We start from the raw sequence: 26,036 nt of genomic DNA, 5'->3' as shown, positions 1-26,036 counted from the left end.
ATCTTGTCTCAACCCGATGAAAAAATAAACCCTGAACAACAAATAAATACAGTGTTGAACAACTGGGGCCTGCCCAATGTGACTTGGCACTATGCTTGTGGTAACTGCAGTGTCAGTCATCTTACCAGCACTACCAAGACCCTGAACCTCAAACCAAATAAGAATTGAGTTTTAAAAAACACATACTAACTGCAACTCTGTCATTGTAACATACATGATTGAGTGTCCCTACCAGTTGCACTACACAGGCATGACCAGCAGGAAAATCAAGATCAGGGTCTGCGAACATCGCAGCAATGTAAGATATAAATACAATACTACAAAAATGACGGACCATTTCCTTAAGAAAGGCCATACAACTAATACCTTACGCTGGATCATAATTGAACAGCTTGAGCCTAACCAAAATGACTTACAGAATCCACTTTTTGAAAAGGAGCTGTGATGGATTTATCAACCCACAAACATGGATTAAACAATAACATACCATGGAATGCCATCACCTTTGTTACGCTATAGTCTGTTTCTTTGCACAGACAATCCTCTACTGGCATGAAAGGAATGATTCGATATGAACCGGCACAACCGACATTGCATGCCAGATTTGCTTCCTATCCAAGCACCCAAAGGGCTAATATAGGGGGCACCGTCAACCCTGAGCAGTTGAGCCAGGCGCCCGAATGTCGTAACATCACCAAGCGAGTTTACGTGGTGTCACACCAGCTCTTAGCCTCTTGCGGCCTGGACCGCAAAATCTCAGCACCCCGCACAGTGCCACAGCAGGTAACGAAGCAGGCGGAAGACCTTGATGAAGTAAGTGGGTATGGGTGAGGACTGCCGATAATGCGTAATCGTATTTGAATACGGCCATGGCTGACTGTTATGTCGGACCCTAGGCCCTCATTGTAGTAATCACTGCGACACGGACACACAGAAAGTTAGCTGGTTAATGAGCCTCGAGCACGTGCGCTCGGCTCTCTTTATTGACTGTGTCACGTGATGTTGTGACATCAGTGGTGGGTGGGTGTTAAGTGTTTCATTACACTTTCAGCAACTAGACTGTGTCTGCTAGGACACAACATTCCTCCAAAAATTTGATAAAAATTAAGGAAAGACAAAAGTCCGAACCTGTGGGAGAAAATACATAAATATACAATAATTACAAATTTACACTGAGTCTCTGCAGCGGCATGCTTGATGATGACGGTGGAAATTGCTGCTGAAACTTTAGTTCTTCTTAGCTTGACGTCCTGGTTCTCGGTGGGCGTGCTCTTCTTTACTTGCTCCGTGGAAGTGTGTCGGTCAGTCCACTGAGATCTTGCTTTTGAGGGTGACGCCAAACAGGATGACCAGATGTTAGACTTGAAGGATGTTGTCTTCTACTGGTCCATCGGTTGCTTCACTGAAAGCAGCTTGGCTTTACATTACAAAGGATGGAGTGTTTGAAGGGCATTCTTCTCACTAGGACGCCCCTCTCTCAGGTGTTCTCCTGCCCTTTTCATCAGGTTTCCACTGGGCTGGGTATTCTTCCACAGCATTGCTCCAACTCCACAGTCTGCGTGTGAATGGAGGAGACGATGAGGGTACTACCTCACAAAGTCCGTAGCTCCACCTGAAGGGTAGTTGTTGACTCCTGCCTTCGTGCACAAGTTCCTCTTCTCCCTGGGACGTGCAGGTGAGACGGCGATGGATCCATCTCTCGTGACGGGACCCTCTGCCACCGCTGTCCCTGAGGCCTTTGCCCCTTGGATCTCCACGGGCTGGTGTGGATTGGTCAGTTCTCCTTGTTCAGGCCATCTGAGCTCCCTCCGCATCCAGGTTTCCGCTCGATCCCAAAGGTGGGTGTTGCCAATGGTCCGGCCTGTGCTCTCCTACCGTCCACTGGTCTTCGGGGTCTTGTGAATAGGTGCCTGTTCTTTTCCTGGTGACATCAGTGTTCTCCTGGACTTATGGGTCACTGTACACGATGTTGTGGTGTGTCACCTCTTCTTGTTGTAAGTGAGTGGACTTGTCACACCTCTCCTCACCTTTTCCAGATGTTGTTCTTGATGGTGTTGTGCCACATGACTTCTTACTTCATTTCCTTTTCACCACACGGTGCGGACACCTTTCTATCTTTGTCTTCCTGACCAGGCTTCTTTAAGTAGCGTGCACTCCACCTGTTTCCATCTGGTCTTGCCCTGGCTTTAGGACACTGTCTTCTCTCCACTCTTCTGTGACTGAACCGGTCGTTACGATCTTCTTTCTTGCCTCCTATTACTTCCAGTTCTTGTTGGTGTTGCGTCCGTCTCTCCGGGTCTTCTTTCGGACTTTATCCTGATCTCTCAGTTCACGGACGTCTTCTGGCAGGACGTCTTCATCCTGGCAGAATACCTTCGCTGCGCCTTTACGGCGGGTCAGCATTCCACCGACCTGTTGGCAGGTCGGTTTTCTTCTTTTTCCTTCTCGGGCGACCATCTGGGTGATCGGCTTTTGTTTTTCTGCCAGATGGGGTGGACAGCTTCCTCTTCATGAGTCTTCTCGCAATCCATGATAGTTGGGATCGCCATTTGCTTCCGCTGCAGTGCTTTTGCGTTGCCGCAGTTTTGTCTGCGCTCTTCGTGTGCTCTGCTGTTTCTGGAGGGTTACTTCACAGCTCCATGGACCTTCTCCGGTTGGTGCACTTCTCATGCGCGCTGCCGGTGAGGTTCTTTAGCTTCTTGGCGTGGTGATCTTGCGTCACTCTTTCATTGCACATCATTGTGCATGGCACTTGCAAGTTTGTGCTTCACTTCGTACCGTCGTGGTACATCTTCAGTGTCACTTTGTTCCTTGCTCTTCTTTATCTTCCAGTGCTTTGGGTACTTGCTGCGTACTTCTTCTAGTACTTGAGGTGTGTCTTCCTTCTTGTCAGGCGCTATCCTGTACCGTCTGCGTCTGGGGTACACTTGCGCTCTTCCATCAGTTTCCTTTGAATCTTGCTGCTTGCGGTGGACGTTGTGCATCTCCCTTGCTGTCCAGCGTGGTGATGTTGTCTCTCCTGCGGTTGCGGTGAGAACCTGTAGCCACAAGCGTCACCTCAGCAGTGATGATGGGTCTCCGTCTGCGTCTGCGTCTCTGCAGGCTTGCTTTCTTTCCTCTTGTGCTCCTTGGCTTGTCTTAGGCTTGTTGGTTCCTTTTGCTTCTTCTGGTGTAATTTCCCCCAGTATCCACTTGATGGCCATGTAGGATTTAGATTCCCTGCAGCAGCAGCTTACTTCTTTCTTGGAGATTCCTTCTTTCCTGTCGTTGTTGCTTGGAGTCCCGGGCTTGCAGGACCTGCGGTTACCATGAAGTGTGCAGGACAGGAGGGGGCTGGAGTCTCTGCTGACCAGAGGTAAGTGTATCTTTTTTCCTTTTATTTTCACTTGGAGACAGTAGGCACAACTTGGGAGCTGCGCCGATTGAGGTGGAGCCTGTGTTTTGTTCAGTTGCATACAGCGCTGGCTGCTTGCAGGCTGTCCATCCCTGCCAGCTCTCTGGTGTGTCTCCCAGTGTCCTCTGTCCTTGTGGCCACATGGGGGGGGCGTGTCACTGCCTTGTAGATCTATCACGGGTGGGCTCCACGTCGTTTGCTCACGCCCGGCAGCTCCGGGATGTCTTCTGCGGTTTGGGCGCCAGAGGGCATACACCATCCCTTGGTGCACTCGGCCCCACACAGCAGTCTCTTCCCCATTTACATCGGTGCTGGCCACCCACGGAAGTATTCCCTTTTCTCTGATCCCGCCCGCAGCAGTCCTCCACGCGCTGCGGGTGCTTCCACTTTCCTGCTTTAATTGTCTTCACCCGTGGCCGCAGCCTCGCACCGCACACGCTGTGCGGCGGGAGCGGGGGATGCTACAGGCAGGCCGCGGGTGGACTCCGCTGGCCCTGCCTTTGCTGTAAGTTCACTTTCGGCCGTCTCGCGCTCTGGCCATGCGGGTAGGCTCCGCTTGCAGGCAGGCTTTAATCACGTTGCGAGATGGTCGGGAGGCGGTTAGCTACTCCCTCCCTCCCCCTCGTCATTCCTGGCAGTCACGGAGGCAGGGTGGACTCCCACGGACCTCCGGTCACCCTGGTCGGTCTCAGACAGCCTGCGGGCTCACCTCGGGTCCGGCTAGCGTCGCGGGTGGGCTCCTCTTCATTCATGCATTGCCGGCAGGGCGTTGCTACAGTTGCGGGTGGGCTCCGCAGGCCTTATTGTACTTGGGGCCGCTGCTCGCTCCCAGGCTCACCTTCGGCCGACGGGCCTTCCTTAGCTGCGGTCGTGGTGAGTGGACTCCGCCCAGCCAGCACTCCTCTCCGGTGGGGGTCAGTCGCGGCCGTTGCGGGTGGGCACCGCACGGTCCTCTTCCTTGTACGCTTCCCTCAGCACGGCAGCAGTCGGCAGGGCCAGAGAGGTGCGGGGTCGGCTCCCGATCACCTCCTCCTCAAAGACTAGGCCCGGGGAATGGCACCTGCCCTGTGGGCCACTCGGCGGCTGGAGCTGCTTCCTTGTGGGGGGTGCCAATAGGCAGGCTGCATTCACCCCCCTTTTCCTTTAGCAGTGGCACGCCAGGGGTTCTGCCACCCCTCGTCGCCAAATGATATGTTGGGGCCCTAGGCCCTCATTGTAGTAATCACTGCGACACTGACACACAGAAAGTTAGCTGGTTAATGAGCCTCGAGCACGTGCGCTCGGCTCTCTTTATTGACTGTGTCACGTGATGTTGTGACATCAGTGGTGGGTGGGTTTTAAGTGTTTCATTACGCTTTCAGCAACTAGACTGTGTCTGCTAGGACACAACAGCTGACGTTTAATGCATAATGCTTTGTCACTAATGGTTTGTTGATAACCATTAAATGTATCCTGACAGAGTGTGACGATAGGCACCGCCTCTCGCCGGGATCCATCTTGCTTGAATTATCACAACAATAGTAGGTGGAATGCATTTTTTTTATAAAGGGGCAAACAGTCAAATCAAACCAAATAAGCCTCTTTGTGCACTGTGTTTATTGTTACCACGATTCATGTTCTTTGCCTAACTGTGAGACTTTCGAGTATGAATGTGTGATTCAATCGTGTAAAAGTATGTTTGGAGTCGCCAAGAATGCCACCTGACATGCATGAGCACCTACCTCATTGATCATGAACATGCCTGATGAATAGGAGCGGATTGCACTACAGTATGACCGGCACACCGACATTTTTTCACACACAGTTCTGTGGTTGTGAAGGTAAAGGTTGCATGCGGCTTAAAACTCAGAACGAGACTTACAGCACGTTGCATGAGGTTTAGGGTGCATTGAAAACGCACGCTGCACCAAACTCTGCATCCACCCTAACAATTGATTTTTTTTAAAACTATGATGTATGTCTCTTTTGATTTTCTTTCAGATATACTACTTTGGGTGCAAATCTTAAGTTACGAATCCACACCACTTATGCACACCTTATGATGTGTGCTTTCCCTTTACTTGCCTAGGGTTTCCTCTGCCCCTGACAGCTATGGTCCTGAAGAATGCCTTCTTACATACATTTGATTGGCTGAAACATGTAGACCATTAACAGATGTGTGAAATATTTTTTTCTCTTTCACATCCACCTTTGTTTTTAATCCTACCCCAGGAACTCACTATCACATTCATCCTGATATGGAAGAGTATCCTGGAGGCAGTTTTTAGAATCATGTTCACTAATTTTACTGGTTCACTAAGAAAAATCCCATTTCACTGTTCTCAGGCGTCGCAGCCCACCTAGGAGACATTCGGCCCCCTACATAGGAACCCAATGATGAAGCATGCCACCACTAGGTTGGTGGATGAGGGTTTGTTATAAAATCCTAACGTATTTTTCCTGAGAGGCTACTAAATGTACAAGGGATGCTAGTTAATTATACGGTATTCAGATTGTTCCTATTGTTTACTACAGGTATCTAGGGGAGAAGGACAAGCAGTTGTATCCCCACTCTCTTTTCTGTTTGGTGTAAGAGAGCAAAAATGTGCCATATCTACTACAATTTGCTGCATTTCTGCTCACTCCCTGCGCTCGAACCAATCCAGGCCCTCATACAACATGCTGCAAGGGGGACTGTCTTAAGAGAAGGGTTGTTTATGTGACAGAAGGAACACCTTGCTGCACAAAACCAATCCTTTGGGTTATTTTTATCTTCATACGTGTGCTGCAGATTACAGAAAAAGGAAATAACGAAGATAAATAAAGATATTGCTCCTCGTTATGTCTCTCTTGGAAAAACGTACCATTTTGACTCATTCCAAGGTTCACAATTATTTTAGCAAATGTGGGATTGCACCAGTATCCATGGGTGGATGCAGAAGATTGCCCATGTCCCACTCATGAAATGCTTTCTCAATGCAGGATACAGCAAGGCAGCGAGTTGGGCTGCTGTGCATTACACAGGATTTACTAAGCCATTTAAAGCCACGCAAGGTGGCTTTGTTTGGCTTAGTAAATCCCCTTCTAGGGCTCGCGTTGCCTTGCGTCACCTAGCATGGCACAACAGGAACACAAGCCCTGTGTAAATCGCCCCCTTTATGACCATGTCCTGCCACACCTATCCTGGCACTGTACACTGAATGACTCCAGTTATTGCCATCATAGCATGAACTACTCCTGCGACACCTATCACTTCAATCGCGCCCACCTGCTGAGTGAAAGTATCCAATACCCCTTCGACAGGTACCGTGTGGTCTCTATCACTGAAGCCATCTTGTTATTTCTACAGCACTATTACTCCCTCATCCTAGCATGGTAGCAGCTCTTCACTGCATCTTCTGTCTGCAGGACTACACCTGGACAACTGCAGTTGTCATGAGCTGAATTGGGTTGGTCACTTTATGATATCCGACCCCCCAATCGTGCTTTATTCACAACTTCTGCAAAAATGGTATGCCTATATGTAGCAGCTAAGTCATGCCCTGCCCAATGCTATAGGTATTATTGCAGCATAGTGTTATTTATTTGCTGTGTCCTCTTTCAATTTCTCTGTGTTCTTACAGTTACATCATTACATGAAGAATCTTCATTTTAAAACTTCCTCTGGTGATGAAATCTACTTTGATGATCAAGGGAATCCTCCCACGCGCTTTGACATTTCCAGTTGGATTTTCTACAACTTCAGTTATGCTACATGGACCAAAGTGGGAAGCTTCCATCTAAACCCTTCTGGGGAAGAACAGTTCATCATTGATGACCGAGCCATTCGTTGGAACCCCGACTTTAAACAGGTAATGGCTTCTGTCTGATTTGGGAACAAACTTGGAAAAAAGGTGAGAAACATATGAAAAAAATGTGGATGTGAAAGAACAATATTGATCAAATGGAAAAGTAATTGTTGCTTCATTGACAGTCTGTATCAGCAGGTGAACCACAATAAATCTCAGTTCACCTGCCCAACTATACTCTGAGGGGCTTATGTACTCATTTTTGGCTCAGGGCAGCTCAACAAGTCACTTTGCTGCTCTTCCCTGCATCCAGAAAAAAGGGCAGGATGAGATATGGCACATTCCTGTGCTTTCTCACTGCACGGGTGCATAATTGGCTGCCTAGCTCTAATGCAGACACCCTTGCACAAAGGTGCAAGGCTGTCTGCGTTGTAGGGATTATTGTTTTTGTGCAGACAGGAAAGGACACCTTCCTGCACAAAAACAATAAATGGAGGCATTTTCCTCCTTCGATGTGTGCTGCACATTACAGCACACAAAAAAAGAGGAAACAATGAGGAGAAATAAAGTTATTTTTCCTCATGCATTCCCAGCATTACAAGTCCTTCTCAATCTGGGGCAGCATAAAAATCTATGGGTGTTGCGTGGGAACACCCACCGAGTTGCCATGGAATGCCTCCTTAATGTAAGTGTGGGCCAAAAAATCAGCAAATCCGCGCGCGGGACGAATTTTCCATGAAGCACTTACAGGGTTACAGCAGGTGCCCAAGTTGAAGCTAATTTCTTTGTAAACATTTACAAAATGGTTACAAAGGAATTAACTTCAACTTGGGCACCTGCTGTAACCCTGTAAGTGCTTCCTGAGTGGCCCCTCAGGAGTTCGTTGCCTACTTAAAACTATTCCCTGACCCTGCTCTTACCCTCGAAGCAGGGTCAGAGAACAGTTACAAGTATGGCACACGGCTCCAGTCACAAAAATTAAACCTCAACATGAAGCACTTACAGATAAATAAAGCAAGAGCCTGAGTTGAAGCTCAAATTCAGGAACGTTTTAATCTGCCCAAAACATTAGTGAGCACGGTCGAGGCTGGGCAAGTGTGCTTTAAACCCATCTCTGCCGTCGAAAATTAGCTCTAATACTCAAGGGAGGTCTTCGCATCCATGAGTTTCTCGAGCACGATCCCCTTGTAGTTCCTGTGACCAGGAGGCTGCTTACTCCTCACCTGCTGCCCTGCTCTCTCTCTGACCCTTTACACAAGAGGCATGTGAACACGCATAGAAGCCTCGGGTCTTTGCATCAATGAGTTTCTCGAGCGTGATCCCCGTGTAGTTCCTGTGACCAGGAGGCTGCTTTCTCCTCACCTGCTGCCCTGCTCGCTCTCTGACCCTTTATACACAAGAGGTATGTTAACACTGCATAGCAGCCCCGCCCGTTAGGCCCCACACAACACACTAGCAGTATCAAACGTCTTCCCGCCCTTTCCCCACTATGATGGACAGCTTTGTCCATCATAGTGGCATCTTCGTGGATAACTATGCAGGGCAGGATTCATTCTGGCACGCGGCTCCTGTAAAAAAAAATTAAACCTCAACAGCAAGCACATACAGATAAATAAAGCAGGTGCCCGAGTTGAAGCTCAAATTCAGTAACGTTTTAATCAGCCCAAAACATTAGTGAGCAAGGTCGAGGCTGGGCAAGTGTGCTTTGACCCCATCTCTGATGTCAAAAATTAGCTGTAATACTCGAGGGAGGTCTTTGCATCCATGAGTTTCTCAAGTGCGATCCCCTTGTAGTTTTTGTGACCAGTAGGCTTCTTTCTCTTCATCTGCTGCCCTGCTCGCTCTCTGACCCTTTACACAAGAGGCATGTACGTACGCATAGAAGCCCTGGCCATTTGGCCCGGCCCACCACACACTAGCGGTATCAAACGTCTTCCCACCCTTTCCCAACTATGATGGACAGCTCACTCAAGGGACCTCAGCGCCTTTTGGCGTGGTGGCAAAGTCACAGGCACACATGGTCACTGGAAACAGTCTTCTGGCCCTTTACGCACCTGCAGTGTTGGAAAAGCACTATACATTTACCCAACGAGGTAGCACTTACTGATTAGCCAGTACTCCAGTAGAGTAGAGGTATTGCACAAAACGATGGCATCTTCGTGGATAACTATGCAGGGCAGGATTCATTCTGGCATGAGGCTCATGTCACAAAAATTAAACCTCAACAGGAAGCCCTCGAAAATTAGCTGTAATATTTGAGGGAGGTCTTTGCATCCATGAGTTTCACGAGAGTGATCTCTGTGTAGTTCCTGTGGCGAGGAGGCTGCTTTCTCCTCACCTGCTGCCCTGCTCGCTCTAGGATGCTTTACACAAGAGGCATGTGCACACGCATAGAAGCCCCGCACCACACACTAGCTGTACCAAACGTCTTCCCACCCTTTCCCAACTATGATGGACAGATCACTCAAGGGACCTCAGCGCTGTTTGGCGTGGTGGCAAAGTTACAGGCACACATGGTCACTGGAGACAAATCTTCAGGCTCTTTCAGCAGCTGCAGTGTAGGAAAAGCACTATACATTTATCCAATGAGGTAGCACTTACTGATTAGCCAGTAGAAAGTACTCCAGTTGAGTATAGTGCAAATTGCAAAACAAATCTGCGATTTCACAGGAAAATCCACAAATTTGCAGATTGTTTTGCGATTTTGCGGGAATTCGGGCACCGCAGATCAGCAAAATTCGCCCATACTTACTTTAATGCAGAGTAAGGCAACACAGCGACTTTGCCTTACTCCATATCTACAAGGCCATGAAAAGCCACATGGCGTTGCATGGCCTCGTAGATATGGGTCAGCACTCTGTGCCACAGCTGCATCAAAAAAGTGTCACTGCTCTATTTAGAGGCAGAACAATGTTGGGTTTCGACCACAGAGCCTAAATTGGCTCAGATAGTAGAAACATTTACCTGCCGGCTTGTCTTCCACTTGACCACCATCTTACAGTAACAGATGCAGATGCCGTACAGGGCAAACAAATGTCACCACAGATCTCTGGGCTAAAATGGCAAGCTTGGTGACCCATGGCAGGGGAATTGTTTAATGTAGGGGTAAAGTACGGACAAAAGTACACCGGGTTATGTGCCTGGTAGAAAAATGGGGAAGGAAAACTAAATAACTAATGACTGGAAACACTCTAGTGTTGATTTCTTATGATATTTTATTTTTATAACATCTTTTTTTCTTAGCAATTGTTTTTCTTAATTCATTATACGTGCAAATTGTTATAGGTAAAAAGAGACAAAATATGTGCAAATAGTGTAAAAATAGACAATTTGATTAATTATTAAAAAATACAGAAGTGCATTCCTTTTCAACGCAAAGAACATATTTTTTCATGTGCATTATCAGTTTCCATTATAAAATAGCCTGTTCCCAAGGTATCTCGGCGTTTAATCCTGTCACAGCTGTTCCCAACACAAAAATCCAATAGACTTCTCTAAGTTTTCTTATTTTGTCTATGTCTATGCCTGTTTTAGATTGTATTCTTTCAAGGATGTACCAAGACATTTGATCTGGTTCATGATTTTGTGTTAAATAGTGGGAAACCATGGGAGCTGTGAGTTTTTGTGTCCTAATTGCCGACCTGTGTTCTGTGAGTCTTACATGCAACGCTCGACTGGTTTGTCCCACATAGCCTTTGAGACAGGGACAGATAATCAAATAGATCACGTTGGAAGTCTTGCAATTATTTAGATCTGTTGGTTTGATTAGTTGCTTATTGAAGGTCAGAGTCGGGCCTTGAAGTACTGTTGCACAAGATTTACAACTTGAACATTTAATGGTACCAGTAACTGGAAGTGTATTCATTATACATTGTTGTCTACTGGGAGTGCCTTGTGCCATGCGGGAATGCACTATGTGGTCTTTTAAAGACTTGTTCCTTTTATAAGCGAACATCGGTTTTGCTAGCTGTTTTTCCTTTGGTATGTTCACATTTAATATAGGCCAGTGGGCGCAGACAGTCTGTCGAATACGTTCATTCAGTACTGAATGTTTAGTAATAAATACTAAGCTGGGATTGAATTTCTCTTTGCTTGGGGCCAATAATAGTTGTCGATCATAAAAGCGAGCCCGCTTATATGAATCGCGAACTATTTTGTTTGGGTATCCTCTAGACAAGAATTTGGACTTCATGGTTATAGATTTGTTGTCATAGTCGGATAGATTTGTACAGTTACGTCGTAACCGGAGGAATTCACCAAACGGAACACTGTTCTTCTGTATCGTAGGATGGAAACTGTCGTAATGCAGTAATGTATTTCTTGCAGTGGGCTTAACGAATAAGTCCACTGCCAGAAGTCCATTTTGATGTTTTATGAGGACATCCAGATATTCAACCTGTGACCTATCTGTGCGATGAGTGAACTTGATATTATTATCGCACAGATTTATCCACTGAAGGAATTGATCCAGGTTATCCTCATTGTCTATCCAAATGAAAAATACATCATCTATGTATCGCGACCAAGAGGTCACAGATTCATAGAATGGTGCAATTTCATTAAAGATGAATTGATTTTCAAAGAGAGACATGTAAATGTTGGCAATAGTTGGAGCGCATGAAGCTCCCATGCTGACTCCTTGCTGTTGCTTGTACAGATTGCCATTAAATTCAAAGATGTTATCTTTAAGAACAATCTTGAGACATTCTCGGACAAACACTGTTGGACAAGGGACATTGTATTTTTGTATGAACCAATGGGTTGCTTCTAATGCTCCCATAATGGGGATATTACTGTATAGCGCTTCTATGTCCATAGTCACTAACAGTTGCGAGGTGTTACAGAATTGTGTGTTTTCCACTAGATTGATGATATGTCTAGTGTCCTGTACATACCCCGGAATGCGGGATATGTGTGGGCACAGGATGGCATCAACGTATTTTGCCAAAGGCTCAGTAACTGAGCCTATGGTGGTCACTATAGGTCTCAAAGGTGGATCAAGACTATTCTTATGGATCTTTGGGATTCCATAAATGCTTGCTAGTTTGGGATTCGTAACATTTAGGAATTCCCATTCCTTTTTACATATTTCTTCATCTTTGAGGGCTTTGTCTGTGATTTTTTTGATCTTGTTCTTAGTTTGGGTTGTGGTATCTCTAGATATCTGGGCATAAAAACGGGTATCATTTAACATTTCTTCCATTTTAGATACATAACCAGGAGTGTCGTAGACTACGATGCCTCCTCCCTTATCACAAGCTTTTACTGTGATGTCCTTATTTTCTTTGATATTCTTAAGGGCTTTGTGCTCTGCCACAGTTAGATTGAATGGTGTTTTGGGAGTCTGGCTGGTAATATTCATGAATTCGTCATAGATTATTCGTTCAAAGATGGCAACTTGAGGAGGTAATTGATCTATATTGGGGGTGAAGGTAGATTTAGGTCGTAATCCTGACCGATTTAGTACCTCAGAAGATTCTTCTTGACCCAAGAAGAACATTTTAAGTCTGATTTTGCGAAAAAAAGACTGTAAGTCTCTGAATAAATCAAACTTATTTAGACCAGAATGTGGTGCAAATGTTAGTCCTTTGGACAAAACAGCAATGGCCGGCATGGTAAGTTTCTTGGCACTCAGATTGAAAATGGGGAGTTGATCTAGTTTCTCCAGTACCGGTTGTTTCTTGTTTCCAGATACTGATTGTATACCATAGGTTGATGTGCTGGGAATTGGCTGTAATCTGGCATCGGGGCACTCTGAAATCGAGGTTGATAATGTGGCCTCCAATTGCCCCGTCTCATGTGGCGATTGCCTAAAAAAGGAGGTCTATTTTGGTATCTGGTGTTCGGTCTACCTTGTTGATACGAATCTTCGTAGTATGCCCCATCTCCATCAGACCCTGATGATTCTGAAAACGTGTTTACTCTTTTGCCATATCTTGGCTGTTTGTTTCCCCAATTATCTGCTGGTCCCTCCGAGTTAGCAAAATATTGGTCAGCTAGATACGGATAGGTAGTTTCTTTTCTAAAAAAGTGAATATCCTTTTGTAATTTGTCTGTTTTTCTTTTGATCGGATAATCTGAATAGGAGTTCACATCTTTTTCTATCTCCTCAAGTTTTTTCTTTACATCTTCAACTATACCCGAACTTTTGATTTTTTCTTCCAGGTCTGCTATTTCTTTGGCTAGTTCATGTAAAATGCCTTTAGATGTTTCGACAATTAGCATCATATAGTCCCTGGAACAGCGGTTAGATATCAATGCCCAGCGTTCCAGGAACTCTTTGATATGTACAAACAGGCCTGGTATATTGCGTACCCTGAGGCCTTGTGGAATGACACCCGCTTTCAAATACTGTAGCATGAAATGTCCATGTTGTTCTATTCGTTTGAGTTTTTTTCTGAGTCCTAATAAAATGTTAATGTCATCATTTTTGTTTTGACTTGTAATGGTGGAGTCACTAAAGGAGACAGTGCTGCCAACCATGTTTGCGAATTGTTCATCTGAAAAGCCGAACGTGGGTAGTTTGGCCATGATGATTAAGACGGTAGCGCAAGATTTAAGTGAGATGATACAATAGATGTACTACAAGGAAGGGATTTAAAATGGGAACCTGGGCTTAGACACCGACCACACCTAGGTGAACATGGAAAGATCCACTCAATTTAATTATGTGTTGTTTTTAAACAGTCCTTTAGGATCTGTGGGTTATAATGAAGGAAAGACCCCTCAAGGACAGGCCTCGAGTATACTAATTTAGGAAAATAAGGGGCCCCTGCCTAATCGGATGAACCCTGGCAAGGAAACAGCATGTAGGGGTAAAGTACGGACAAAAGTACACCGGGTTATGTGCCTGGTAGAAAAATGGGGAAGGAAAACTAAATAACTAATGACTGGAAACACTCTAGTGTTGATTTCTTATGATATTTTATTTTTATAACATCTTTTTTTCTTAGCAATTGTTTTTCTTAATTCATTATACGTGCAAATTGTTATAGGTAAAAAGAGACAAAATATGTGCAAATAGTGTAAAAATAGACAATTTGATTAATTATTAAAAAATACAGAAGTGCATTCCTTTTCAACGCGTTTCGGCGTGAGCCTTCTTCAGGAAGTCTGTTTTCACGCACCAATATCTTAAACTGAGAAATAAAGATTACATGTCATTAGTCTGATATCTTGTTTTCATACCTCACATGATTTATAAATACATTTCAATTGATAATTTGTTCGTTTTGAATGGATCTCTTTAGTGGCACCCTTTGGTGACGGCTAGGCTAAACCTTGAATTCCCTGTGTATACATACATGTTAAAAATAGAAAAGAACATATTTTTTATATATACATAGCGACAAAGATTATTTAAATTACATCCTTAAAAACTCTAAGTGCTTAGTGCATTATCTACATTCTGTTATTGTTTAATTATACACATTGTGACGTCTATATACACTTATATACATTGTATTTATGCATTTTACTGACTCATAGTATAGGAACATGGAACTGATGTTATGAGTTCTTTGATGATTACATCCTCTAATGCATATTGGACTAATTAATGCAGGGTGGCTGCATGATCGTGTGTGGGATGGGGAAGAAGGGGGGGGCCAAGAGGACCTTGATGGACAGAACTGAAAATGAAAAGTACAGGTAAGTGGGTAACCCAACATGTAGGCAACCATGATAGTGGATATGAATGGCATGCGATGGTCAGAAACATTTCACATACTTAAGTCTAGGGCACCTCTAATATCCACACAATGTAAACACTGCCTGTTTTCTAGGTCTAGCATACAAAGACAGGAAAGAAAGGCACTCATGTATATACCTGCTGGCGGATAAAGCCCAAGCCGATGTAAGTGTGCTGTAGTATGGTAAGGAAGTCAGTCCACCTGCTGGTTTTTTGTTGTGTGGAAGATATCCTATCTGGCAGACACAACACATTCAATTAGGTGGTTAATTAAGGTGGTGGAGCACTACTTAACGCTGGATGTCAAGAAGATAAATTTATATACCTGACGGTGGTCTATGGATGCGTGAACGATGGGTCCTCCTATGTACACTGATTGTATCGGTAGATTTGCGTGGTATTCTTTCCAATGCACTGACTGTAGGGCCAGGAAACAACAGAAACTAATGAGCAGTGTACCAGCTATATGAAATAAGTAATTTAGGATTGGCAGGTACATGCCGGATGTCTTACCTATATAAAAGTATATGGTACCATCGATCAAAAGACGCTTGTTTGATGCAGGTAAAGTGTTTACCCTCATGAATCCAGGGAGGACTCCATCTGTAAATGATTATAGTATATCAGCTTTAATAAGTTTACTAACCGATAAGGGATACTGCGCTGACTAGTATCTTAATGTGCAGTTAGTCGAAACTGTGGTCTGTGTATAATTCTGACCGCATACTATTGAATGTAACCCCTTATATACGATGTTTACTGATATTTAACTTTCTTTGTGTTAAATGTCCTTGATATCAGGAATCTAAAGTTTCTGCGTATGTTGAAATGTAATTGCTGCCTCAGGCTTAGGGAAAGGGCATCTTCTTACCGAGGGCGCCTATTGCATCAACACCGTGCAGAAAGCTGGAGCGCAATTCTAATTTTTACACGAGGGGGAGTGCTTCCAAGTAATATTAAGATAAATAATTACTGCCCGAGGCTGATGGTATGGGCGTCTGCTAACCGAGGGCGCCAATTGCATTAACTGCGCTACGAGCAGAAAGCTGGAGAGCGCTACTACAAATTAGGGTATTTCCAAATAGAGGAGCGCTTGCATATAATTTGAAGATAGGTGCTGACAGAGGCATCTCCGTACCTAGAGCGCTAATAGCATTAAAGTTACTGCGAGCAGGAAGCTCGAAAACGCGGCTGCAAATGCGAGTGTTTGCACGGGGGGAACGCTTACCTATGGTTGTAAGGATCCGTCCATTACCCGATCGTCCGTCTGTACGGTCCGCCAGTTAATGTAGTTACTGGTTGCCGTGTTTATAAAGTGTAGCGGTATTGTGGGCGGCTGCAAAGCTCGCGAGAGGATGGACAGACCGAGTGTTGCAGCCAGTGGGGACGCCCTAGAGGATGTGACTGACTTGAGCGCCATCTTAGCAAGGTGGCTGTTCTATTCATATTAATTGATGTTCGTTAATTGAAGACGGGAAACCGTGAGATTTAAAATTTCCACGGTCATTTGATAATAACGTGGGCCCGATATTATTATGTTAATCTTGTGTAGCAATTGGGCTAAAATTAACAACATTCCAATTTATATCCCTGATATGCAGGACGTATATTATGTGGGTTAAACCAACCAAGAAACATTGCAGTGGCTGCTGAAATAATAGCGTAGAGGTATACTGATGAATGCGAGATAACATATGACTAGAAAGGTCTGGTATGTGTATGTATGGCACTCTGACTATACTGGCCGCCATCTTTGATTGGGAAACAGAAGATGAGAACTTACAATAAGCCCTCATGGGTTAGAAAGCCAGCTACTATACAGTTGCAATAAACTATAAGTATGGCTAATGTGCCATATGTCATCTGGTATGTATTTAGAATAGATCTATTAGAACTGGGGTGTCCTATATTTATTAAAGGTTTATGATTAAATTACATTATGTAACATGATATTGGAATCGACCTAAAGAAACTTTTTTTGGCTTAAATGCTTGGAAATCTTATATGATGGGGAAATGGGGATTACCTTGAGTCCTATGTAGTCTATATGCATTAGTGATGATACTCATCATTAACAACAAGTACAGAGTATGCATATTTGGGCAAAGTACATATTTTTTCATGTGCATTATCAGTTTCCATTATAAAATAGCCTGTTCCCAAGGTATCTCGGCGTTTAATCCTGTCACAGCTGTTCCCAACACAAAAATCCAATAGACTTCTCTAAGTTTTCTTATTTTGTCTATGTCTATGCCTGTTTTAGATTGTATTCTTTCAAGGATGTACCAAGACATTTGATCTGGTTCATGATTTTGTGTTAAATAGTGGGAAACCATGGGAGCTGTGAGTTTTTGTGTCCTAATTGCCGACCTGTGTTCTGTGAGTCTTACATGCAACGCTCGACTGGTTTGTCCCACATAGCCTTTGAGACAGGGACAGATAATCAAATAGATCACGTTGGAAGTCTTGCAATTATTTAGATCTGTTGGTTTGATTAGTTGCTTATTGAAGGTCAGAGTCGGGCCTTGAAGTACTGTTGCACAAGATTTACAACTTGAACATTTAATGGTACCAGTAACTGGAAGAGTATTCATTATACATTGTTGTCTACTGGGAGTGCCTTGTGCCATGCGGGAATGCACTATGTGGTCTTTTAAAGACTTGTTCCTTTTATAAGCGAACATCGGTTTTGCTAGCTGTTTTTCCTTTGGTATGTTCACATTTAATATAGGCCAGTGGGCGCAGACAGTCTGTCGAATACGTTCATTCAGTACTGAATGTTTAGTAATAAATACTAAGCTGGGATTGATTTTCTCTTTGCTTGGGGCCAATAATAGTTGTCGATCATAAAAGCGAGCCCGCTTGTATGAATCGTGAACTATTTTGTTTGGGTATCCTCTAGACAAGAATTTGGACTTCATGGTTATAGATTTGTTGTCATAGTCGGATAGATTTGTACAGTTACGTCGTAACCGGAGGAATTCACCAAACGGAACACTGTTCTTCTGTATCGTAGGATGGAAACTGTCGTAATGCAGTAATGTATTTCTTGCAGTGGGCTTAACGAATAAGTCCACTGCCAGAAGTCCATTTTGATGTTTTATGAGGACATCCAGATATTCAACCTGTGACCTATCTGTGCGATGAGTGAACTTGATATTATTATCGCACAGATTTATCCACTGAAGGAATTGATCCAGGTTATCCTCATTGTCTATCCAAATGAAAAATACATCATCTATGTATCGCGACCAAGAGGTCACAGATTCATAGAATGGTGCAATTTCATTAAAGATGAATTGATTTTCAAAGAGAGACATGTAAATGTTGGCAATAGTTGGAGCGCATGAAGCTCCCATGCTGACTCCTTGCTGTTGCTTGTACAGATTGCCATTAAATTCAAAGATGTTATCTTTAAGAACAATCTTGAGACATTCTAGGACAAACACTGTTGGACAAGGGACATTGTATTTTTGTATGAACCAATGGGTTGCTTCTAATGCTCCCATAATGGGGATATTACTGTATAGCGCTTCTATGTCCATAGTCACTAACAGTTGCGAGGTGTTACAGAATTGTGTGTTTTCCACTAGATTGATGATATGTCTAGTGTCCTGTACATACCCCGGAATGCGGGATATGTGTGGGCACAGGATGGCATCAACGTATTTTGCCAAAGGCTCAGTAACTGAGCCTATGGTGGTCACTATAGGTCTCAAAGGTGGATCAAGACTATTCTTATGGATCTTTGGGATTCCATAAATGCTTGCTAGTTTGGGATTCGTAACATTTAGGAATTCCCATTCCTTTTTACATATTTCTTCATCTTTGAGGGCTTTGTCTGTGATTTTTTTGATCTTGTTCTTAGTTTGGGTTGTGGTATCTCTAGATATCTGGGCATAAAAACGGGTATCATTTAACATTTCATCCATTTTAGATACATAACCAGGAGTGTCGTAGACTACTATGCCTCCTCCCTTATCACAAGCTTTTACTGTGATGTCCTTATTTTCTTTGATATTCTTAAGGGCTTTGTGCTCTGCCACAGTTAGATTGAATGGTGTTTTGGGAGTCTGGCTGGTAATATTCATGAATTTGTCATAGATTATTCGTTCAAAGATGGCAACTTGAGGAGGTAATTGATCTATATTGGGGGTGAAGGTAGATTTAGGTCGTAATCCTGACCGATTTAGTACCTCAGAAGATTCTTCTTGACCCAAGAAGAACATTTTAAGTCTGATTTTGCGAAAAAAAGACTGTAAGTCTCTGAATAAATCAAACTTATTTAGACCAGAATGTGGTGCAAATGTTAGTCCTTTGGACAAAACAGCAATGGCCGGCATGGTAAGTTTCTTGGCACTCAGATTTAAAATGGGGAGTTGATCTAGTTTCTCCAGTACCGGTTGTTTCTTGTTTCCAGATACTGATTGTATACCATAGGTTGATGTGCTGGGAATTGGCTGTAATCTGGCATCGGGGCACTCTGAAATCGAGGTTGATAATGTGGCCTCCAATTGCCCCGTCTCATGTGGCGATTGCCTAAAAAAGGAGGTCTATTTTGGTATCTGGTGTTCGGTCTACCTTGTTGATACGAATCTTCGTAGTATGCCCCATCTCCATCAGACCCTGATGATTCTGAAAACGTGTTTACTCTTTTGCCATATCTTGGCTGTTTGTTTCCCCAATTATCTGCTGGTCCCTCCGAGTTAGCAAAATATTGGTCAGCTAGATACGGATAGGTAGTTTCTTTTCTAAAAAAGTGAATATCCTTTTGTAATTTGTCTGTTTTTCTTTTGATCGGATAATCTGAATAGGAGTTCACATCTTTTTCTATCTCCTCAAGTTTTTTCTTTACATCTTCAACTATACCCGAACTTTTGATTTTTTCTTCCAGGTCTGCTATTTCTTTGGCTAGTTCATGTAAAATGCCTTTAGATGTTTCGACAATTAGCATCATATAGTCCCTGGAACAGCGGTTAGATATCAATGCCCAGCGTTCCAGGAACTCTTTGATATGTACAAACAGGCCTGGTATATTGCGTACCCTGAGGCCTTGTGGAATGACACCCGCTTTCAAATACTGTAGCATGAAATGTCCATGTTGTTCTATTCGTTTGAGTTTTTTTCTGAGTCCTAATAAAATGTTAATGTCATCATTTTTGTTTTGACTTGTAATGGTGGAGTCACTAAAGGAGACAGTGCTGCCAACCATGTTTGCGAATTGTTCATCTGAAAAGCCGAACGTGGGTAGTTTGGCCATGATGATTAAGACGGTAGCGCAAGATTTAAGTGAGATGATACAATAGATGTACTACAAGGAAGGGATTTAAAATGGGAACCTGGGCTTAGACACCGACCACACCTAGGTGAACATGGAAAGATCCACTCAATTTAATTATGTGTTGTTTTTAAACAGTCCTTTAGGATCTGTGGGTTATAATGAAGGAAAGACCCCTCAAGGACAGGCCTCGAGTATACTAATTTAGGAAAATAAGGGGCCCCTGCCTAATCGGATGAACCCTGGCAAGGAAACAGCATGTAGGGGTAAAGTACGGACAAAAGTACACCGGGTTATGTGCCTGGTAGAAAAATGGGGAAGGAAAACTAAATAACTAATGACTGGAAACACTCTAGTGTTGATTTCTTATGATATTTTATTTTTATAACATCTTTTTTTCTTAGCAATTGTTTTTCTTAATTCATTATACGTGCAAATTGTTATAGGTAAAAAGAGACAAAATATGTGCAAATAGTGTAAAAATAGACAATTTGATTAATTATTAAAAAATACAGAAGTGCATTCCTTTTCAACGCGTTTCGGCGTGAGCCTTCTTCAGGAAGTCTGTTTTCACGCACCAATATCTTAAACTGAGAAATAAAGATTACATGTCATTAGTCTGATATCTTGTTTTCATACCTCACATGATTTATAAATACATTTCAATTGATAATTTGTTCGTTTTGAATGGATCTCTTTAGTGGCACCCTTTGGTGACGGCTAGGCTAAACCTTGAATTCCCTGTGTATACATACATGTTAAAAATAGAAAAGAACATATTTTTTATATATACATAGCGACAAAGATTATTTAAATTACATCCTTAAAAACTCTAAGTGCTTAGTGCATTATCTACATTCTGTTATTGTTTAATTATACACATTGTGACGTCTATATACACTTATATACATTGTATTTATGCATTTTACTGACTCATAGTATAGGAACATGGAACTGATGTTATGAGTTCTTTGATGATTACATCCTCTAATGCATATTGGACTAATTAATGCAGGGTGGCTGCATGATCGTGTGTGGGATGGGGAAGAAGGGGGGGGCCAAGAGGACCTTGATGGACAGAACTGAAAATGAAAAGTACAGGTAAGTGGGTAACCCAACATGTAGGCAACCATGATAGTGGATATGAATGGCATGCGATGGTCAGAAACATTTCACATACTTAAGTCTAGGGCACCTCTAATATCCACACAATGTAAACACTGCCTGTTTTCTAGGTCTAGCATACAAAGACAGGAAAGAAAGGCACTCATGTATATACCTGCTGGCGGATAAAGCCCAAGCCGATGTAAGTGTGCTGTAGTATGGTAAGGAAGTCAGTCCACCTGCTGGTTTTTTGTTGTGTGGAAGATATCCTATCTGGCAGACACAACACATTCAATTAGGTGGTTAATTAAGGTGGTGGAGCACTACTTAACGCTGGATGTCAAGAAGATAAATTTATATACCTGACGGTGGTCTATGGATGCGTGAACGATGGGTCCTCCTATGTACACTGATTGTATCGGTAGATTTGCGTGGTATTCTTTCCAATGCACTGACTGTAGGGCCAGGAAACAACAGAAACTAATGAGCAGTGTACCAGCTATATGAAATAAGTAATTTAGGATTGGCAGGTACATGCCGGATGTCTTACCTATATAAAAGTATATGGTACCATCGATCAAAAGACGCTTGTTTGATGCAGGTAAAGTGTTTACCCTCATGAATCCAGGGAGGACTCCATCTGTAAATGATTATAGTATATCAGCTTTAATAAGTTTACTAACCGATAAGGGATACTGCGCTGACTAGTATCTTAATGTGCAGTTAGTCGAAACTGTGGTCTGTGTATAATTCTGACCGCATACTATTGAATGTAACCCCTTATATACGATGTTTACTGATATTTAACTTTCTTTGTGTTAAATGTCCTTGATATCAGGAATCTAAAGTTTCTGCGTATGTTGAAATGTAATTGCTGCCTCAGGCTTAGGGAAAGGGCATCTTCTTACCGAGGGCGCCTATTGCATCAACACCGTGCAGAAAGCTGGAGCGCAATTCTAATTTTTACACGAGGGGGAGTGCTTCCAAGTAATATTAAGATAAATAATTACTGCCCGAGGCTGATGGTATGGGCGTCTGCTAACCGAGGGCGCCAATTGCATTAACTGCGCTACGAGCAGAAAGCTGGAGAGCGCTACTACAAATTAGGGTATTTCCAAATAGAGGAGCGCTTGCATATAATTTGAAGATAGGTGCTGACAGAGGCATCTCCGTACCTAGAGCGCTAATAGCATTAAAGTTACTGCGAGCAGGAAGCTCGAAAACGCGGCTGCAAATGCGAGTGTTTGCACGGGGGGAACGCTTACCTATGGTTGTAAGGATCCGTCCATTACCCGATCGTCCGTCTGTACGGTCCGCCAGTTAATGTAGTTACTGGTTGCCGTGTTTATAAAGTGTAGCGGTATTGTGGGCGGCTGCAAAGCTCGCAAGAGGATGGACAGACCGAGTGTTGCAGCCAGTGGGGACGCCCTAGAGGATGTGACTGACTTGAGCGCCATCTTAGCAAGGTGGCTGTTCTATTCATATTAATTGATGTTCGTTAATTGAAGACGGGAAACCGTGAGATTTAAAATTTCCACGGTCATTTGATAATAACGTGGGCCCGATATTATTATGTTAATCTTGTGTAGCAATTGGGCTAAAATTAACAACATTCCAATTTATATCCCTGATATGCAGGACGTATATTATGTGGGTTAAACCAACCAAGAAACATTGCAGTGGCTGCTGAAATAATAGCGTAGAGGTATACTGATGAATGCGAGATAACATATGACTAGAAAGGTCTGGTATGTGTATGTATGGCACTCTGACTATACTGGCCGCCATCTTTGATTGGGAAACAGAAGATGAGAACTTACAATAAGCCCTCATGGGTTAGAAAGCCAGCTACTATACAGTTGCAATAAACTATAAGTATGGCTAATGTGCCATATGTCATCTGGTATGTATTTAGAATAGATCTATTAGAACTGGGGTGTCCTATATTTATTAAAGGTTTATGATTAAATTACATTATGTAACATGATATTGGAATCGACCTAAAGAAACTTTTTTTTTTGGTAGGGGGCCAAGGACGGTCCCTTTTATGGCTTAAATGCTTGGAAATCTTATATGATGGGGAAATGGGGATTACCTTGAGTCCTATGTAGTCTATATGCATTAGTGATGATACTCATCATTAACAACAAGTACAGAGTATGCATATTTGGGCAAAGTACATATTTTTTCATGTGCATTATCAGTTTCCATTATAAAATAGCCTGTTCCCAAGGTATCTCGGCGTTTAATCCTGTCACAGCTGTTCCCAACACAAAAATCCAATAGACTTCTCTAAGTTTTCTTATTTTGTCTATGTCTATGCCTGTTTTAGATTGTATTCTTTCAAGGATGTACCAAGACATTTGATCTGGTTCATGATTTTGTGTTAAATAGTGGGAAACCATGGGAGCTGTGAGTTTTTGTGTCCTAATTGCCGACCTGTGTTCTGTGAGTCTTACATGCAACGCTCGACTGGTTTGTCCCACATAGCCTTTGAGACAGGGACAGATAATCAAATAGATCACGTTGGAAGTCTTGCAATTATTTAGATCTGTTGGTTTGATTAGTTGCTTATTGAAGGTCAGAGTCGGGCCTTGAAGTACTGTTGCACAAGATTTACAACTTGAACATTTAATGGTACCAGTAACTGGAAGTGTATTCATTATACATTGTTGTCTACTGGGAGTGCCTTGTGCCATGCGGGAATGCACTATGTGGTCTTTTAAAGACTTGTTCCTTTTATAAGCGAACATCGGTTTTGCTAGCTGTTTTTCCTTTGGTATGTTCACATTTAATATAGGCCAGTGGGCGCAGACAGTCTGTCGAATACGTTCATTCAGTACTGAATGTTTAGTAATAAATACTAAGCTGGGATTGATTTTCTCTTTGCTTGGGGCCAATAATAGTTGTCGATCATAAAAGCGAGCCCGCTTGTATGAATCGTGAACTATTTTGTTTGGGTATCCTCTAGACAAGAATTTGGACTTCATGGTTATAGATTTGTTGTCATAGTCGGATAGATTTGTACAGTTACGTCGTAACCGGAGGAATTCACCAAACGGAACACTGTTCTTCTGTATCGTAGGATGGAAACTGTCGTAATGCAGTAATGTATTTCTTGCAGTGGGCTTAACGAATAAGTCCACTGCCAGAAGTCCATTTTGATGTTTTATGAGGACATCCAGATATTCAACCTGTGACCTATCTGTGCGATGAGTGAACTTGATATTATTATCGCACAGATTTATCCACTGAAGGAATTGATCCAGGTTATCCTCATTGTCTATCCAAATGAAAAATACATCATCTATGTATCGCGACCAAGAGGTCACAGATTCATAGAATGGTGCAATTTCATTAAAGATGAATTGATTTTCAAAGAGAGACATGTAAATGTTGGCAATAGTTGGAGCGCATGAAGCTCCCATGCTGACTCCTTGCTGTTGCTTGTACAGATTGCCATTAAATTCAAAGATGTTATCTTTAAGAACAATCTTGAGACATTCTAGGACAAACACTGTTGGACAAGGGACATTGTATTTTTGTATGAACCAATGGGTTGCTTCTAATGCTCCCATAATGGGGATATTACTGTATAGCGCTTCTATGTCCATAGTCACTAACAGTTGCGAGGTGTTACAGAATTGTGTGTTTTCCACTAGATTGATGATATGTCTAGTGTCCTGTACATACCCCGGAATGCGGGATATGTGTGGGCACAGGATGGCATCAACGTATTTTGCCAAAGGCTCAGTAACTGAGCCTATGGTGGTCACTATAGGTCTCAAAGGTGGATCAAGACTATTCTTATGGATCTTTGGGATTCCATAAATGCTTGCTAGTTTGGGATTCGTAACATTTAGGAATTCCCATTCCTTTTTACATATTTCTTCATCTTTGAGGGCTTTGTCTGTGATTTTTTTGATCTTGTTCTTAGTTTGGGTTGTGGTATCTCTAGATATCTGGGCATAAAAACGGGTATCATTTAACATTTCTTCCATTTTAGATACATAACCAGGAGTGTCGTAGACTACTATGCCTCCTCCCTTATCACAAGCTTTTACTGTGATGTCCTTATTTTCTTTGATATTCTTAAGGGCTTTGTGCTCTGCCACAGTTAGATTGAATGGTGTTTTGGGAGTCTGGCTGGTAATATTCATGAATTTGTCATAGATTATTCGTTCAAAGATGGCAACTTGAGGAGGTAATTGATCTATATTGGGGGTGAAGGTAGATTTAGGTCGTAATCCTGACCGATTTAGTACCTCAGAAGATTCTTCTTGACCCAAGAAGAACATTTTAAGTCTGATTTTGCGAAAAAAAGACTGTAAGTCTCTGAATAAATCAAACTTATTTAGACCAGAATGTGGTGCAAATGTTAGTCCTTTGGACAAAACAGCAATGGCCGGCATGGTAAGTTTCTTGGCACTCAGATTGAAAATGGGGAGTTGATCTAGTTTCTCCAGTACCGGTTGTTTCTTGTTTCCAGATACTGATTGTATACCATAGGTTGATGTGCTGGGAATTGGCTGTAATCTGGCATCGGAGCACTCTGAAATCGAGGTTGATAATGTGGCCTCCAATTGCCCCGTCTCATGTGGCGATTGCCTAAAAAAGGAGGTCTATTTTGGTATCTGGTGTTCGGTCTACCTTGTTGATACGAATCTTCGTAGTATGCCCCATCTCCATCAGACCCTGATGATTCTGAAAACGTGTTTACTCTTTTGCCATATCTTGGCTGTTTGTTTCCCCAATTATCTGCTGGTCCCTCCGAGTTAGCAAAATATTGGTCAGCTAGATACG

At 42.9% G+C, this 26,036-nt stretch overlaps 1 protein-coding gene across 1 annotated transcript in view; it reads left to right on the top strand.

Moving 5' to 3' along the window:
* LOC147663110 (vomeronasal type-2 receptor 26-like) overlaps positions 1–26,036 on the top strand; it is a 190,950-nt gene that overhangs the window by 52,420 nt on the left and 112,494 nt on the right. The window contains exon 2 of the mRNA XM_086950670.1: positions 6,997–7,224. Within this exon, the coding sequence (XP_086806796.1) occupies positions 6,997–7,224 (228 nt within the window). The remainder of the gene's footprint in view (positions 1–6,996; positions 7,225–26,036) is intronic.

The sequence above is a fragment of the Lissotriton vulgaris genome, unplaced genomic scaffold (assembly GCF_964263255.1).
Source record: "Lissotriton vulgaris unplaced genomic scaffold, aLisVul1.2 SCAFFOLD_1148, whole genome shotgun sequence".
NCBI lineage: Eukaryota > Metazoa > Chordata > Amphibia > Caudata > Salamandridae > Lissotriton > Lissotriton vulgaris.
This window is presented reverse-complemented; position numbering and strand designations above follow the sequence as displayed.